Below are 16689 nucleotides of genomic sequence, written 5' to 3'. Positions count from 1 at the left end.
CAGGGTGTCAACCTGACGCAAAATGTCTTCTTACAACCTTTCCAGGTCCATAGATGCTGCTTGACTTGTGTTCTTTCAGCATTTTGCCTTTAATTCTTGAACAATTGGGACAAATTTTACCCCGTGTAACAAACAGTCTGCGGTTATTGATAACACTAGTTAACAAATTCTGTACACCATGGTGAAAAAAAATGTTTTTGACTCATCATGTGTTCACCCTGAAGATATTACAGCACATAAAACAATCTTATATACATTCATTGGTAATATTTTGTAAGTTTATTGACATTGTCATGATGCATTTTCAACCAGTAAAATATTTACAAAAGCTTATTTTAGCCAGTTGGCAAATCACACTTTTCCAAAACCTCTCCTCAACTGATGTACCAAATCACTGCCAAATGACACCTGATGATACTTTCTGTGCAAAGCCATTTGGTATTTCTTGGTAACATACATTAAGACTGGATTGCAACTGGTTGTACATAATTTGTCAAGACATGCAGATTGCATGGCCTCAGAGGACACCAGCTCCTCTTTGGAGCTTTGCACAAATACTCCTCTTTGGAGTATTTGGATCAGTGTTCAACAATGGAAAATCCACAATGCACAGAAGTGTTCTAGTCTTCAGTAAAGTGTAACTTGATAGTCTCAGTACTAATATTATATACTTCATTCTGTAAGGTTTTCCTCTGAAACAAAATTAAAAAACAATTAAAACCCAAAAATAAACATAGACATCAACATAGACACCCGTACTTTACAGGTGACTTAATTCAGAATTTCATGACATCAAACTTTCTCTGATTTTCCTGTCCTTTACCGCTTTAATATCTACTTGTTGAATCAATGTTCAGTACCTCACTTGAGGTAAGCTTTACTCATTTACAAGCACCGTGTGCAAGTGTAGGCATTCAGGTCCTAAAGCAGAAACTTACAACAGCCTCTGAACCATGTTTTACTGAATGCGAGATAATCTTGCAGATGATGCCAAAAGGCAATACTAGCCCAAATATTAAGAGTATATTTAAAGAAACATTAATATCTATCATACATATAATATATATCACCTGGCTCAGTTCAGTTGTCAAATCATGGTCATTATCTGAGTGTTACTTGATGAATAAGTTATCAATAGTGAAGGATAGGGTGGGGAGGGGGAGGAAATACAACAAACTTCTAGGGGTTGCTCCTTCTGGAGGAGGTTATTTCACATAATTTCCCATCCCTACAAAAGTAACACCCAACCAGTTTTTCCAGCTTCAAATTATGGTTATATAGCTAACATGTTACAAATAAAGGTAATGTCACATTCATGTTTTTCCTTATTTGTTTGAAGGGACTATTTGTTGAAGGATTAAAGACAATCCTGGACAGTTGTAATTCCTTGACAGCTTGGAATAATGTGTGAACTACAGAGACAGAAAAATATTTCTTCTTACTTCAAATTGATTAAAAAGTTACTTGGTTCCTGACAGTCTTCTGAATTACTGGATAAAGTGGGAAGAGTCACTACTTAAAAAAATGTTAAAGCTCTCATCAATACTGTAATTCTGGTAATACTTTTAAGAAACTACCCTAAAATATAATACTCAAAGTGAAATTTAAGACTGAAATCCTGAGATAAAAACTGTATTATAAAGTGGAAAGAATGACTAGTTAGAATGAGTAATTAATCTAGAAAACTGGAGACTATATTACAAGCTCCTAAAGCAAACAAAACAAGGCAAACACCAAGTAAAAATTGTAATCACAGGGAGGTGGAGATGGCCATTTGGCTGATCAAACCCTTCCCAGATTTTGTATTCACATTCTAAAGATTCCTGAACTCCTTCCAGTAATATTGCAATTTTCACCCCTTTATGTATTATTGAACTCCTCTTTGAAAGTTACATGTAAACCTGCTTCCATCCTTTAGAAGACATCGCAAGATGTAAATGTTAACTACTCACTACAAACAGCACTTTTCAGAATTGCTTTTAGTTCTTTTGTCAATCATCTTTGATCAGACTTCTCACTCAAACCTTCCAGCAATGTTCCACTGTCCAGTTATCTTTGCTTATCTCTACAGTTACAACTAATTTTGAACTTCTGGTTTTACATTATATTGCCACCCTGTTACTCCTGCTAAAACATATCTCTTTATACTTCTGCGTTAGACTTAATCTGCTGTCTCCCCATTCTAACCAACTACGTCCCCTTTCAGTGCCAGCAGCAAAAACTGCAATGTAAAAGAGATAGATACATTCTGGCAGGATCACCCCTCCCCTTGTATTTTAGTTTTAGGTTTCAAGACAGCTGCAAATTTTGAAATCATCCCCATAAATCCAATGCTGTGAAGAAACACAGCAGCTTCAATACCAACTTTGGGAATTGGAATATTTTTGTCACAGTACCAAGATACAGTGAAAATTTTGTCTTGCATACTGTTTATGCAGATCAAATCATTACACAGTGCACTGAGGTCAAACAATAACAATGCAGAATAAAGCATAACAGCTACAGAGACAGTGCTATGCATGCAAAATAATGAAGCAGACCATAACAAGGTAGACTGTGAGGACAAGAGTCCATCTCATATCATTTAATAGCACTTTAAAAGTGGGGTAGGAGCTGTGCTTGAGCCTGGTGGTGTGTGCTCTCAGACTTTTGTATCTTCTAAACAAAGGAAGAGAGGAAAAGAGAGCATATCTGTGGTGGGTGGGGACTTTTATTATGCCGGCTGCTTTACTGAGACAGTGAGAATTGCAGAAATACAATAGTTTATCTCCAGTCTGATAAACAACAGTCTCCGCCACTCTGTTCCATTCCTTCAGCAAATCTCCTGTGTTTTGGCACAGTCCCTTTTTATTCCATGAGCGTTAATTTTGCTGAAAAGACCATTGCAAGACCCTTTACCTTTTTCTAAAAAGTCTATCTACAGAGATAGCTTTGTTATCATGTCAAATTACAATAGGGTTATCTAAACAAAAATTCACACACATTAGAAGAGCATTCAACCTGTCAAGAGGGTTTTAAAGTTGTTAAGTTTATCAGATGGATTAAAACTAAAGATCAATTAACATAACTGAATAAAAATATAATTAAAACAGTACAACACAAATTACTAAAAACAAAAAAAAGATAAAGCACTTTGCCCACAAGGATTCAAGCAAATTAGCAAACTGTTCATAGGCTAGCAGCCTCAAACGAAACTTTGCTAGACGAAACGGTATCCAGAGTTCCTCTTCACAAAGACACTGCTGGTCTCAATGGTGAGTACAGTGACTAAGTGCACATAAACAACTACATCTGCAGTTAATCAGAACTCTGCATCTGACTATGCATTTGCTAAGTCTGGGATATGCCGAAGACTCTGCAGCTACACCCAACTGCAGGCTATTAGAAACATAGAAAACTTACAGCACAATACAGGCCCTTTGGCCCCCAATGACACCAAGATAGGTGAAGAAGCAGGAAGTGTTGAAGAAACGGAAAGGCTGCAGAGAGACTTGGTCAGTTTAGGAGAGTGGGCAAAGAAATGGCAGATGAGATACAATGTTGAGAAATGTACAGTTGTACATTTTGGAAGAAGAAACAATCGGGCAGATTATTATTTAGATGGGGAGAAAATTCAAAAATCGGAAATGCAAAGGGACTTGGGGGTCCTAGTGCAGTATACCCTAAAGGTTAACACCAGGTTGGATCGGGAGTAAGGAAAGCGAATGCTATGTTGCCATTCATTTCAAGAAGAAGTGTATAAGAGTAAGGAGGTGTTGATGAGGCTCTATGGGGCACTGGTGAAACACCATTTGGAATACTGTGTGCAGTTTTGGGCCCCCTATCTTAGAAAGGATGTGCTGATGTTGGACAGGGTTCAGAGAAGATTCACGAGGATGATTCCTGGAATGCAGGGACTAACATATGAGGAGCATTTGTCGGCTCTTGGATTATATTCATTTAGAGTATAGAAGAATGAGAGGGGATCTCATAGAAACATTTCGAATGTTGAAAGGGTTGGACAGAGTAGATGTGGAAAGGCTGTTTCCCTTGGTGGGTGTATCCAGGACAAGAGGTCACAGTCTTAGAATTAGAGGGTTGTGGCGACCCACTTTCTGCGCAGGCGAACCGGCTCACAAATAGCCAGCGCGCGGGGGGAGACTTTGGTAATGCACCTCTGACGTCATTTCCACCCGGAGAGGGCGGGCGCTAGGGATTTAAATGCCAGCGCCGCGAAGTTTGAATAAACTAGTCTCGAAACAACTTACCAACTGCATGTCATTATTTCAACGCTGTGTGTAGCACATCGCTACACTGGTGACCCTGACGGTCCAAACGGGATTTGGACCAAAGATGACCGACTCTTCATCTGTTCACGCAGTTTCGCTAAAACTGTCAACTTTCTGGACACTGCGACCACGCGTGTGGTTTAGCCAAGCAGAAGCCCATTCCACGTGTTACTACCACGTGCTGAGCGCCCATTTAAAACAGAGTTGAGAAATTTTTTTAGCCAGAGGGTCATGGATTTATGAAATTCGTTGCCACATACAGCTGTGGAGGCCCAATCATTAAGGGTTTTTAAGGAGGAAATTGACAGGTATCTAATTAGTCAGGGTATCAAGGGATCTGGGAAAAAAGCCAGAAATTGGAACTAGACGGGAGAATAGTTTAGCTCATGGTGGAGCAGCAGAGCAAACACGATGGGCTGAATAGCCTACTTCTGCTCCTTTGTCTTGTGATCTTGTGAATGCTGTGCCAATCCTGTATTTTCCCATAGTCCTCTATTTTTCTAAGATCCATGTACCTATCCAGGAATCTCTTAAAAAACCCTATTGTATCCGCCTCCACCACCGTTGTCGGCAGCCCATTCCACGCATTCACCACACTCTGCATAAAAAGCTTAACCCTGACATCTCCTCTGTACCTACTTTCAAGCACCTTAAAACTGTGTCCTCTCGTGTTAACCATTTCACCCCTGGAAAAAATGCCTCTATCCACACGATCAATGCCTCTTATCATCTTATACACCTCTATCAGGTCACCTCTCATCCTCCGTTGCTCCAAGGAGAAGAGGCCTTCACTCAATCTATTCTCATAAGGTATGCTCCCCAATCCAGGCAACATCCTTGTAAATCTCTTCTGCACCCTTTCTATAGTTTACACATCCATCCTGCATTACTCCAAGTGAGGTTTGACCAGGGTCCTATATAGCTCTAACATTACCTCTCGGCTCTTGAACTCAGTCCCATGGTTAATGAAGGCCAATACACCATATGCCTTCTTAACCATACAGTCAACCTGCGCAGTAGCTTTGAGTGTCCTAAAGACTCGGACTCCGCGATCCCTCTGATCCTCCACACTGCCAAGAGTTTTACCATTAATACTATACTTTGCCATCATATTTGACCTACCAAAATGAACCACTTCACACTTATCAGGGTTGAACTCCACCTGTCATTTCTCAGCCCAGTTTTGCATGCTATCAATGTCCCGCTGTAACCTCTGACAGCCCTCCACACTATCCACAACACCCCCAACCTTTGTGTCATCAGCAAATTTACTAACCCATTCCTATTAGTAGGATTTATAGTTTATTCAAATTTTGAAATGATTTAGCATTACAACATCATTCTGCATAATCACCAAGAATAAATGTTTATTCAATCTTGCCATAAATAAGGAGCATCACCTCTATCAGGTGGTAACGTCACTGCCTCATCTGTTGAGGAGATTGTTTCATTCCCATTGGATGTGTCATCTTCACACGTTTTAGGAGGACAATATTCTTCCTGCATCTCACACACAAATACGTCAATTGGTCCTTCAGTACTCTTTATACAAACTTGGATTTTCTCCTATACAAATAAAAACATTTTTTTTAATTCAAGAAATAAAATGCAAACATTGTATAGAGATACAAAGACTAATTCTTTAGTAATTTCGATGCAAACTGCACAGGCTATCAATAAAATTATTTCAATTTCAGCTCAAAGAATCTGCATAGCTCAAATGTAAACTGTTTCACAATCATAACAAAATGCAACACCATTCTTTCAAAAACCAGTAACTTAAAAAGTGACAGTGCACTATTAACAATTTAGTGAGTGTCCTGATCACCAGTGATATTAACCAGATTTTTAAAAAGTAGTGACTTCACTTTTACAAGTTTTATTAGTGTATACTGACTACATTCCAAGTTGATTAAACATTTTTCAAGTATTAAAAAATTTAAAATATACCTTCTCACTATTACTTTGAATTGGCTGTATAGAAAGGATGTTGACTATTTTGCATAATGCTAGTTTGGGTCACCAGTAACATAAAGAATAGGTAAAGATTCAATAATGCAGACAAACTCCAATTTCAAGAGCAACAGATATTAATTTTCAGGTCTTTTAAATTAAACTAATGCTTACAAGGGTCCAAACAACAAAACTATCCACAGAGAATTAAACGTAACTAGAATAAATTTGAATACATGTGTTAATAATCAGTATCTAATTCAGTTAAATATTTAATTTTTATTTCCATGGATGCTCTCAGGCCACACATTTCCATGCACTTGAAAATGTACATTAGCAGTCTTAAAATGATTTCAATGTTCTCCTGACTGACCTCCCATCTCACAAATTTTTAAGTAATCATCCAAATTTCTTCTACTTGCATACTGATTCTCCCCAAGCCAAATTTGCGCTGCTGACTCTTACTGCACCATGTTGACATTGCCTCAGTTTGGCTTTCAACCCAGTAGTGCACAACCATACTCACCACCTGGAATGACAAACTCAATTTTGACAACTCCCTCCATGGCATTGCTTTTCCTAGTCTGTAACTTTTGTCAGTAGCAGTACTGTGTAGGATCTATGCACTTTTCCAAACCAAGCTTCCTGACAGCTGATTAAAACAAGAGTCTGAATCCTAAGCTCTGGAATACCCTTCTTAAACTTCTTTTTCTTTTCCGTTACTCTAACATGTTCCTTAAAACCTCCTACTACCTTCTACTTTGATCTGATTCCTCTTCTAAGGATAAGTATATAAATTATAGATATCGCTCAATAACAGGCAGAAAAACTCCACTTCAAAAATGCTAATTCAACATTAATTACAACTATGCAGATGACTCCACGCCTGCAGAAGTTGCAGAAACCACAAATGTCAAAATCGTCTTACCTCGTTGGGAATAGGGACTTCCAGCTTCGTTTCTTGGGGAGCTTTGATTGCGATTACAATCTGTTCCTTGAAGGCTTGAAGACCGTGGATGTCCTTGTAAGTTACATATGCTAGTGTATGTTTTTGTTAAGATTAAACGTGATTACAATTTGTGGAAACCCAAAATCTACAATGATATTCTAATGCATTCTTCCTCAATTACTATCTGAATTCACATTTACAAAACTTCCATAACTTCAGATGTATAAAATTAATCAGACTGTATAATTTGCTGTCCAATTGTTCTGAAGCCCCAAAGGTTTGGCAACAGGCTCACTGGATGCAGGTTGCACTTTAAATTAATACACTGGCTCTATATATTCCTGTGCTCCTTAACAGGGTTTGCTGAAAAAAATATACTATAAACTCTGTGTAGACATTAAAGTATTCTGGAGTATTAATTGGAACAGCAACCAAATAATCTGCCAGTATGACATCAAAGTCTCAAGTACATTGGATTAAGGAAGTTTAACTATAGTTTAAAAGAAGTTTATCTTAAAAAAAAATGAAAGTCGTTACATATTTCAGAATGTTATTTTGCTGCCAACTTGTTCCATAGACACAGGTGCTTATTTACTAGCATGTTTCTTATTTGGAAATTCCATCAGTTTCACTCCACCTACATCACCCAGTTCAGATCCTCCATTCACTCAAAAGAGGACAACTCTGGAAAATACAAAGTTACAGTCAAAGCCACGACTACCCTCACTGTAGACGATGAAGCAAATGGAAAGCATCACGACAATACAGTGATTAGAATTTCTCTCTGGATAGCCCACTACCCACCTTGCTTCACCTATCTATGCTGTGAAAAGGACTCATCAAAATCTACCTGTTCAAACGATTTTAATTGCCCCTTCTAACCATTCTCTAAAGATCAACTCAATATCTTGGCTTGAAACACTGACTGTTCATTCATTTCCATAGATGCTCCCCAATATGCTGAGTTCAATCCAGAGTTTTGTGTGTGTTGCTTTCAACATCTCAAAATATTTGTAGAAAGTGTAAAGGGAAATATGTAGTAGAAATGAAAAGTATAATTATTTATCAGCAATGATTTCAAAAGGGAAAATACCTGTTACTAACTGCACTGAACACAAAGAGAACAATGGACATACAAGAGATGCAATTTACCTACATTTTCATAATGGTTTTGTTAATAGACCAACACAAGTCAGAAAATTCAGATACCAGGGAAAAGCAGTTATATAAATTGAAAGCTGGCTTCAAGACAGTGCACAGTGAGAATGCAGGCTAACTACTTACAGTACAATGTGGAGGATAGTGTTAATCTGCAAGTTCAATAAACTTTTCCAAATGTTTAAATATGCATTTGATAGCGAGTATGGAAGTAAGATAATACTAAAGATTGCAACAAATTATAGGACAGTAATAAAATTGACAAATAGAAAAATAGATGGAAAATGGTGAACACAAATAAAGGTGATGTGGGGTGGTTTAATGGGGATGTAGGGAGGTGTATCTGGAAGGTACAGTAGGAAACAATGGGACCTACAGTACAAAATGCCAATCTCTAAAAGTTGACAACAGGTTAGCTTGCCCATAGAAAAAGCAAACCAACCTCTACAGTTTATTTCGAGGAAGGAGAATTTTTTTTTTTAAAAAAAAAAAGCAGATGAGCAATCTGAGAATGAAATCAGAAAATACTGGAAATACTCACACCCCTTCTCACAGTGCTTTCCATGAAACCAGAGGAAACGCAGCACCTGTTGTTTTATCTCCAATGCAACTGATCTGCAGGGACCTAAACAATTATTCCAAGTGAAGCAATGGCTGCCTTGTACTTACTATTTGGTTCTAATGATATGGCCACTGCCATCAGCCTGTATAATCTCGCAGTTTGTGGCTTATAATTTCAGATATAGTAACAGGGGTGTCAAACTCATTTTAGGTCATGGGCCGGATTGAGCAAAATGCAGCTTCATGCGGGCCGGATCAGTCGGACGCGTGCGAACGCAGCTTTCATTGCCTCCGTTTTTTCAGCCTGCTCTCATGTGTCTCAGTCTCTGCTATAACTACAAAGTGTTTCACTTTACAAATTCTGTTTCTTATGAAGAAGACTGCCGGGCAAGACTGCCGAATAAACACTAAAAACCCTGAAAACCTGGTACCTGAATAAACTCAGCATTAGCCATATCATACGCCATAGGCGCTTCGATTACTGGGGCCAGCTTTAATAGTAATTAAATATTATCTCGCGGGCCAAAGATAATTCCACCGCGGGCTGGATTTGGCCCGCGGGCCTTGAGTTTGACATATATGTAGTAGAATGTTTCTATGAGAGTCAAATCCAACACAAGGCCTAAGAATCAGTCAAAAATCTAATACTGGTCAAAATACATTTGCAATGTCATAAAACATTCTGTAGTGCAGCAGTATTCAAAACAATGTCAATGTTCTCAAACTTGAAAGCAGACATGTATACGTAACTTGTTTAAAAACAAAAAGATATCTTGCATTTTCTTTGTCTTCTGTTAAACTGTATAACTGTTGAGCACAGTCCTTGATTAATTCATCTAAAGAATTCTCCACCGTTGTTAGGTCTGCCAGTTCTTTTCTCAGTTTTCGAGATTGGGCTTCATATCCTAATCTTTCTTGTGGATTTTTGCCTCTAAAAGACAAATAGAAACAGGTAAATTGTAAGCTACTATAAAAGCTTGTCTTTTTGTTTAACTGGAAGGCAATTTGTTCAAAATATTGCACACAAAATGACAGGAAAATATTCTGTGGAATAAAAATTACTGCATGTGAATCAATGATTTCACAACAAGATTAATTAACAAGGTAAATTACTTAATAGTCTATTAACACACTGGCCACTTAAGAGCAAGACATTGCCTTACCTGGCAGTAAAAGTACTAATATTTCATAAAACAGGTAGTAGGTAAAATCATTCTTGCAAACTTAACTAAAACTAAAATTGCAGCCTCTCTTTATTAAATAAACAACTTTGCCATGTTTGTAATTTAACTGAGTTAGTTCAGAGAGTAAACCAAGTTTGTTGATTTTTTAAAAAGTGAGTAGTCAGTTATATTGGCTCCCAAAATGATTCAGTTAACAAAAAACACAAACCCTTTTTGATATTGTTTTCATTTGTTACTAGGCTGCGAGAAACATTAACTTAACAAATTGTTACAAAAGAAATAATATTTGTGAGTTGAAGTAGAGCAAGACCAAAAGCTTGGCAGATTTTGAACTGATCTGCCCAAGAAACCAAAATGAATTGCAATCTTTGGATCAGATTAAATTTTTATAGTCTAGTTATGTCCAGTTATGAACAATGTAGGACAATTAAAGAAATAAATTCTAAATTTCTTCATAACAAAATGGAGCACATGAAGGCAAAAGAGCAAGCCGAACTGAAACATCTTCAGCTGATGTGTTTCGTGCAAGATTCATTGAGATTCCTCCTCACACTCTAACTCAATGCAATATTAAGAAATTACAACATTGATAGGGCAAACCCTTTGGGTCTCAAATATCCTGATGATAGTTTTAAATTATATTCCAGTTCTAGCTGTTCAGTTCAGCTTCAATTCTGGTACAGAACTGACAAAAGTGGAAGAGTTGCAGAATAGTCATCTGGAAGGCAATTGAAACTACAATCGTTTGTACTTTTAGCAAAAACTTACTTATTAATGCTCAGTTTAGGTTCTAAGCTCAGCTCAGGACATTCTCTGAAGTTCTCTGATGACTCTGCGGTGGTTGGGTGTATCAGAGATTGGCTGGAGTCCGAGTACAGAGGACTGGCGGACAAATGTGTGGAGCAGTGTGGGAGTAATCACCTGCTCCTGAATGTGGCCAAAACAAGGGAGATGGTGATTAACTTTAAGAGAAAGAGGACTGTGACAAGTACATTCTGTGAGAAGTTGCGGTGGAGGAGTACCAATACTTGGGTGTTCACCTTGACAACAGACTTGACTGTCAAACCAACACCAAGGTTGTTTTCAAGAAGAGGATGAGCAAGCTATTTTCTAAGGAAGCTGAGATCCTTCAAAATGTGCAGCAGGATGTTGGAGCTCTTCTACCAGACTGTTATGTCCAGTCATCATTAAATTCATCAAAAAGGCTGGATTCATCCTTGGCTACAACCCGGACTCTTTTGAGTTAGTGGTGGAAAGGAGGTCACTAAGCAAACTGTTATCCATTATGGACAACTTGGCACATCCTCTCCGTGACCTACTGAAAAAGCACCTTTTGGAACAGGCTGATTCAGGTCACAAGCATTGTTACAGAAAATCTTTCCTACCAAATGCAATAAGTATATACAGCATATACAGCTCTGTGTGACAAAAGAACACACATCATAGTACAATAGTCTCTGCATTATTATTTCATACATTATTATTGCACATTATTACATTATTACTGTGTATATTATCATTCTGTACTTTATTAGTTAAGTGTGCACACTGCTATGTATTTTTAAATATTGCTGCTGTAGCAAGAGAATTTCCCACTCAGCATCAATAAAGTACTATTACTATTAGTACAGCCTTGGTCAAAAAAGTGATGAGAGCTGAATTATGATTGGAGAAATGACTGCCAGATTAAATAGAGCATCAGAAGCCTTACACACTATAGTAAATAATAGGGTGGGGGGCAAAATTTGCTATTGGCTGGAATCAATGTTCACAAAACAGAAGGTGATTATGGCTGCTCAAGATCTCTCTGACAGGACATCACTGCAGGAACTCTGCAAGACAACAATCATAGCCTCTTTGTTAATGATCTTTTCCACATAATAAGAAATGTGAGTTGTGTTGACGTCAACACAATTTCTCTTTCTACTTGCAATGAGAGATTATGATATCTATGTTTGCTTACTGCGACGATGATACAATATTGAAACTGACAAGTAAGCAGCAAGTAGCATTTGTGACATGCAATAACCATTCCTATATCTGGAATAACTGGAGCTTAACTGAGTAGGTTTGCAGTAGAGTGGAACACTAAATTCATTATAATTATTCCAGTTAAAAACCCATTTGTGGATGTGTTTTTTAGCAAGTTAAGAAAAACAACTTCAACTGGATGAACTCTGTCTGAATCACAAATTTAGAACAAAATATGAATAAAATACTTCATCAATTACTAATGGCTCATTTTGCAGATTTTATTGAGGTATTAACATTTATGATTGGGCTTGAAGAAAACTGCACATCCAAATCATTGGGATGTGAAATTCCTTTCCTTTCATCTCAGCTGTAAGAGACCTTTAAAAAACATACTTTACAGGAATGAAGGATAATAAAGAAGCTGATTAAAAAAAAAGTTTAAATGACATGGAATTTAAAAAATATTCCAGAAATAATAATACTTTAGGGTCAGAGAAAGAAATAAACAATAATTATGGCTTCGTATTCCAATGTAAAATTCAACAAAATTCCAGTTCTCTTCAGATCACTGATTGGATCAGTAAAATCTGCAATAATGCTATGATTGATGCAAGGAATCACTGAGAGCAAGTTTTCAATTTCTGCTGGTTACTAGGTATTCACTCTAAAAAAGCTGTCAGTTTAATAGATTAATGATGTCAACTGCATGTAATTTGGCTGTCATTACAAATATAAAATCTGAATCAATGTATTATTCAAAGTACAACAAACATCAATTTCTAGTCAAGTCTAGTTGAAGAAAACAAAATCAGGGATTGCTTACAGTTAATTTTCTCAATGATGAACAGAAGAGGTAGATTTAACGAATATTGAATTTTATATAAAGAATAATCTACTGTGAAAACTAACTTACATCCATTCAATCAGGTTTTTGGATTTTTTTCTCACCAGATGAATGCCATCCAGTACATTGGTGATATCGTAAACCCTCCTTTTTCGCACTCCAAGCATCCATGCCACATCATTGATGTCAAGAACCCCATCGGGAGCCTTACTGACAAGTTCCATAAATCGCCGAGTTAGACGCGCTAATGACACATCAAAACGTGGCTTTCCCACTGTTAACAAAAGAAAAAACTAGCATGAACTTTCAGATTTAAAATAACAATCAAAGAAATACAGCATGGAAACAGTTTTGAAACTAAGTACTAGAAATTGTATTGAAATAAAATTCAATGCACGTGGAACAGGTATCCTTAAGAAAATCAAAAAGATTAATGCCTGATGTCCAGTACTAGATAGAGAGAAATTTCCCAAAACTGAGTACTGGGAAAACCAAAGTATTACCTTTGGTGTAGTCCATAACCTATGCATGTCATCACCAACTTTGTCAGGCAATTAAAAGAAAACTTCCATAATCTTTGATCTTGTTCGGCAACATGATAAATCTTCAATTGCTTGGTACATCAGTGATCCATCAGCCATTAATCTGATCCAGTACTTTCGGCAAGTTTTCTGCCTACCCAAAATTTCACTGCTCTCATGCTGAATGCCAAGCCTTTTGCACTGTATATGTTAAGTGATGACATACCCCATGCCGTTTCGTCTCTCTACTTCTTCTTCTTTAAAGTACTCCTTAGAAGTTCTCTTTGCAGAGCTTTAGGTCACCTGCTCCAGTTTTCTTCATGTAGGTCTGAACAATTTTTTTTCAATAACACTCCTGTGAAACCCTTTGGGATGCTTTCATAAAATCATTAAGCACAATAGGAACAATTTTGCCTTTTGAGTCTCTGCCTACTCTTAGTAATGTTTGCTATTTTAAATAACAAATATTGATGTTGTTATTTTCTATGGCAAAGGATATTCATTATAAATTTAAAAATTTATATTAGAAATAACAAATTAGTATTTTGGAATTAAGATGTTAAATTAAGTTTTGGTTTAATAATCTTATACAGTTCACAAGAATTTAGTCATAAGAAGGTTGTCAACATAATGTTGAGGGAGAAAAACTCCAGAGATGGCACAAATACTGAAGCTACAAAAATCAGGATGAACAAGACGCCAAAACTTGAGATCAGACATTTTTGGATGCTTCGTGGTCATATGTAGAACCACACAGGGTCATGTGGGATTTAATCTTTAGAATAATGCTACAGTTAATATGGATTGTATATAGATTGATAAACACCAGGGTAACAGGTGAAAGGACATCAGTAGTTTGGATAAGTTAAAGAAAAAGTTAGCTTCGGTGATAAGAGACTGGAAGCAAGAGCTGACTGTATCGTTCCATGCATCTCGACCAGCATTTTCAAGAAAATCTAGGCCAATGACTTTGGAACCAGTAGCTGCACTGAAAGGAACCCAATTCTAAATTTTATGACAGACATAACTAATGAGAGAGAGAAAAAAAATCACAAAATGCTGTAAACACATCGTATTTACATATGGATCTAGGGCTACTGAAGCATACAGTCTAGATTACAAAGTACCAGTGTGGTACATTAGTGTAAAGGTTAACAGCACCAACTGTAAGATCAGAGTTCAATTCCCGCCACTGTCTGTAAGAAATTTGTACACTCTAACTGTGACTGCGCAAGCTTCATCTGGGTGCTCTGGTTCCATTTCAAATTCCAAAGACTTATGTTAGAGTTAGTGAGTTGTGGGCATACCACATTTGAAGTGTGCCAATACTTGCACAATCCTTGTTGACTTGTTTTGATGCAAGCAACACATTTCAATGTATGTTTCGATGTACGTGTGATAAATAAAGCTAATCTTTAATTTTAATGTTGCACTGGTCAGAAAAGAGCAAGTGTAATTCAGAAGTGGAAATTATGAAGGGTTAGGGAGTATTCTGGAGTTAAGTAAAACCAGACTGAATTTGTCACTTAGCATATCAAATATAGTCACAGGAATAGGCAATCAAGATACTTATGTAGTTAGAGACTGCCCTGACAACATTAATTTTGGGTGTCTGGAATTTCTGCCCCCAAAAAATTTTGGACTATTTGTAAGAAATACTTTGTGAGAAAGGTGTTTGAATATTCAGAGATGTGTGTCACTGTAAATATGTAATTCAAAGGAAGCACTGTCAACCCAACATATTGAATTGAATGAAGTTATTGTAAGTATTGAAATTGTATTAAATCATCCAGTTACCATTGATCTGAAGGATATAAAACTGTGATATACTTCTGGGTTTGGGAGCCTCTACCAACAGTGTCACCAGAATGATGCCTACTTGCTGTGCTGATTACAGACTTCTTTATCACCAGGTTCAGTGTTCCGGTGATTTCGATCACAGTCACAACAAGAACTTACCAACATTTAAATAGAGAAATGCCAGTAGCTTCTAATGAAATTATTGGCATTTCCCCGTAAAATTCAAAGCAAAAGCTCAGTGAAACGAATGTGAACTAGGTGACAGAACTCAAAAAGGTCCAAAGAAAAACACTTAAACCCAAACGTGTCAGTTCATACATTAAATACTATTCCGTTTCCTTCCCAATTCACAAATCTGCTTATTTTCCAGTATTATTCAAATAATTAATAATTTACTTTCACAAGACTATTAACGTTTTACAGTTCAAACAAAAGAACTTTGATGTGGAATGTTATATAAAAAAATGCTGCAGATACTTCTTATGTGCAGAGAATAAATTGGTTCTCAGCTCAATGATCCTTGATTTCGCTTCAGAAATGCAACCGGACTTGAGAATTTCGTCAGAATTGCTCACGATCCCTACGTGAAATGTTAACTTTGATTTCTTTTGCTCTAATCCCCACAGATGTGCGCTGATCTGCACCATTCCCATTTCTGAGTTCAAACATTTTACATTTTGATGCTCCGGGCCGGAAGTTAATTTCACCGTCAAGTAAACAATGCGCAGTGTATATAAACTTCCCAGGGAGGCGTGTTCAGACAAATGCACGCGGGAAACAAAAACGAAATCAAAAGCACAGATCTGGGCTTTAAGTGAGGTTAAAACTAACCATCACCCCATTGGAAAGAGTGCCGCCAAGGTGTAAGTTTGGACTTTCAGACACCCTCTCTGCACAGGCGTCACACACGTAAATACTCCTGACACGGGAGGCAGCAACAAGCGAGGGAAGTGAGTGGTCCGGGTGGCGCCGGCGCCAGCGCCAGCGCTCAGCTCAGGACTCACTGTGACTGGACGTCGACATGATCTTCCTCCCCTCTCTCCAGCCGATGACAGCGTCGGCACCGAGCAAGCTTGTCTGGGATGGCTGAAGACCCGGGGCCCTCGCCCAGCTCGAAGCCTTGGATCCCGCTTCGCCGCCCCACGATCACCAGGCAGCCAATCCCACAGCACCCCCGCGCCCTTCCCGCACCGCCAGGGACTAAAGGCTGCCGCGCATGCCCAGAAGCCGGGCCCGCGACCGGCGACGCATGCGCTCTGGTATAACTGCATGTCGCAGGCTCGGTTCCGCTATCGGGAGAGTAGAGCTAGAGCGAAGACCGGTTTTTTGATGTTTGATCAATGGTGGTTTCCCTTACTTTTTGTTGGTCAGTTCGTTTAATTTTACGTATTGTATTAATTTGTTTTCTTCCCCTTTATTCAGCCTAGTAGTTTGAAAGGGTTAATTTGTAGCCTACGGCTGCAAGGGGGGGAGGGAG

At 37.9% G+C, this 16689-nt stretch overlaps 1 protein-coding gene across 2 annotated transcripts; it reads right to left on the bottom strand.

Moving 5' to 3' along the window:
- Nucleotides 1–260: 260 nt before the first annotated feature.
- On the bottom strand, nt 261–16423 carry LOC140733479 (transcription factor E2F6-like). 2 transcript variants are annotated; one of them, XM_073056875.1, is made up of 6 exons: nt 16217–16423; nt 12961–13165; nt 9662–9820; nt 7150–7264; nt 5669–5834; nt 261–692 (listed from the first exon to the last, which is right to left on the bottom strand). In XM_073056875.1, the coding sequence occupies exons 1-6, from the start codon at nt 16233–16235 to the stop codon at nt 673–675; spliced, it is 684 nt and encodes a 227-aa protein (XP_072912976.1). In that variant the 5' UTR covers nt 16236–16423; the 3' UTR covers nt 261–672. The 2 variants fall into 2 exon arrangements, with proteins under 2 accessions (XP_072912976.1, XP_072912977.1); XM_073056876.1 differs by lacking the exon at nt 16217–16423 and adding an exon at nt 16044–16121.
- Between the last annotated feature and the right edge of the window lie 266 nt (nt 16424–16689).

The sequence above is a fragment of the Hemitrygon akajei genome, chromosome 9 (assembly GCF_048418815.1).
Source record: "Hemitrygon akajei chromosome 9, sHemAka1.3, whole genome shotgun sequence".
In the NCBI taxonomy this organism is placed as follows: domain Eukaryota; kingdom Metazoa; phylum Chordata; class Chondrichthyes; order Myliobatiformes; family Dasyatidae; genus Hemitrygon; species Hemitrygon akajei.
Note: the sequence above shows the minus strand (reverse complement) of the source record. Positions and strands in the feature narration are given on the sequence as shown.

Excerpts from the sequence above, each read along its gene's own strand:
- LOC140733479 (XM_073056875.1), bottom strand. Across the intron at positions 9,821-12,960 it reads AAAAACCTGATTGAATGGAT|AGGCAAAAATCCACAAGAAA; the intron begins GTAAGTTAGTTT and ends TTTGTCTTTTAG. Across the intron at positions 7,265-9,661 it reads GAAGACAAAGAAAATGCAAG|ACTAGCATATGTAACTTACA; the intron begins ATATCTTTTTGT and ends ACAAAAACATAC.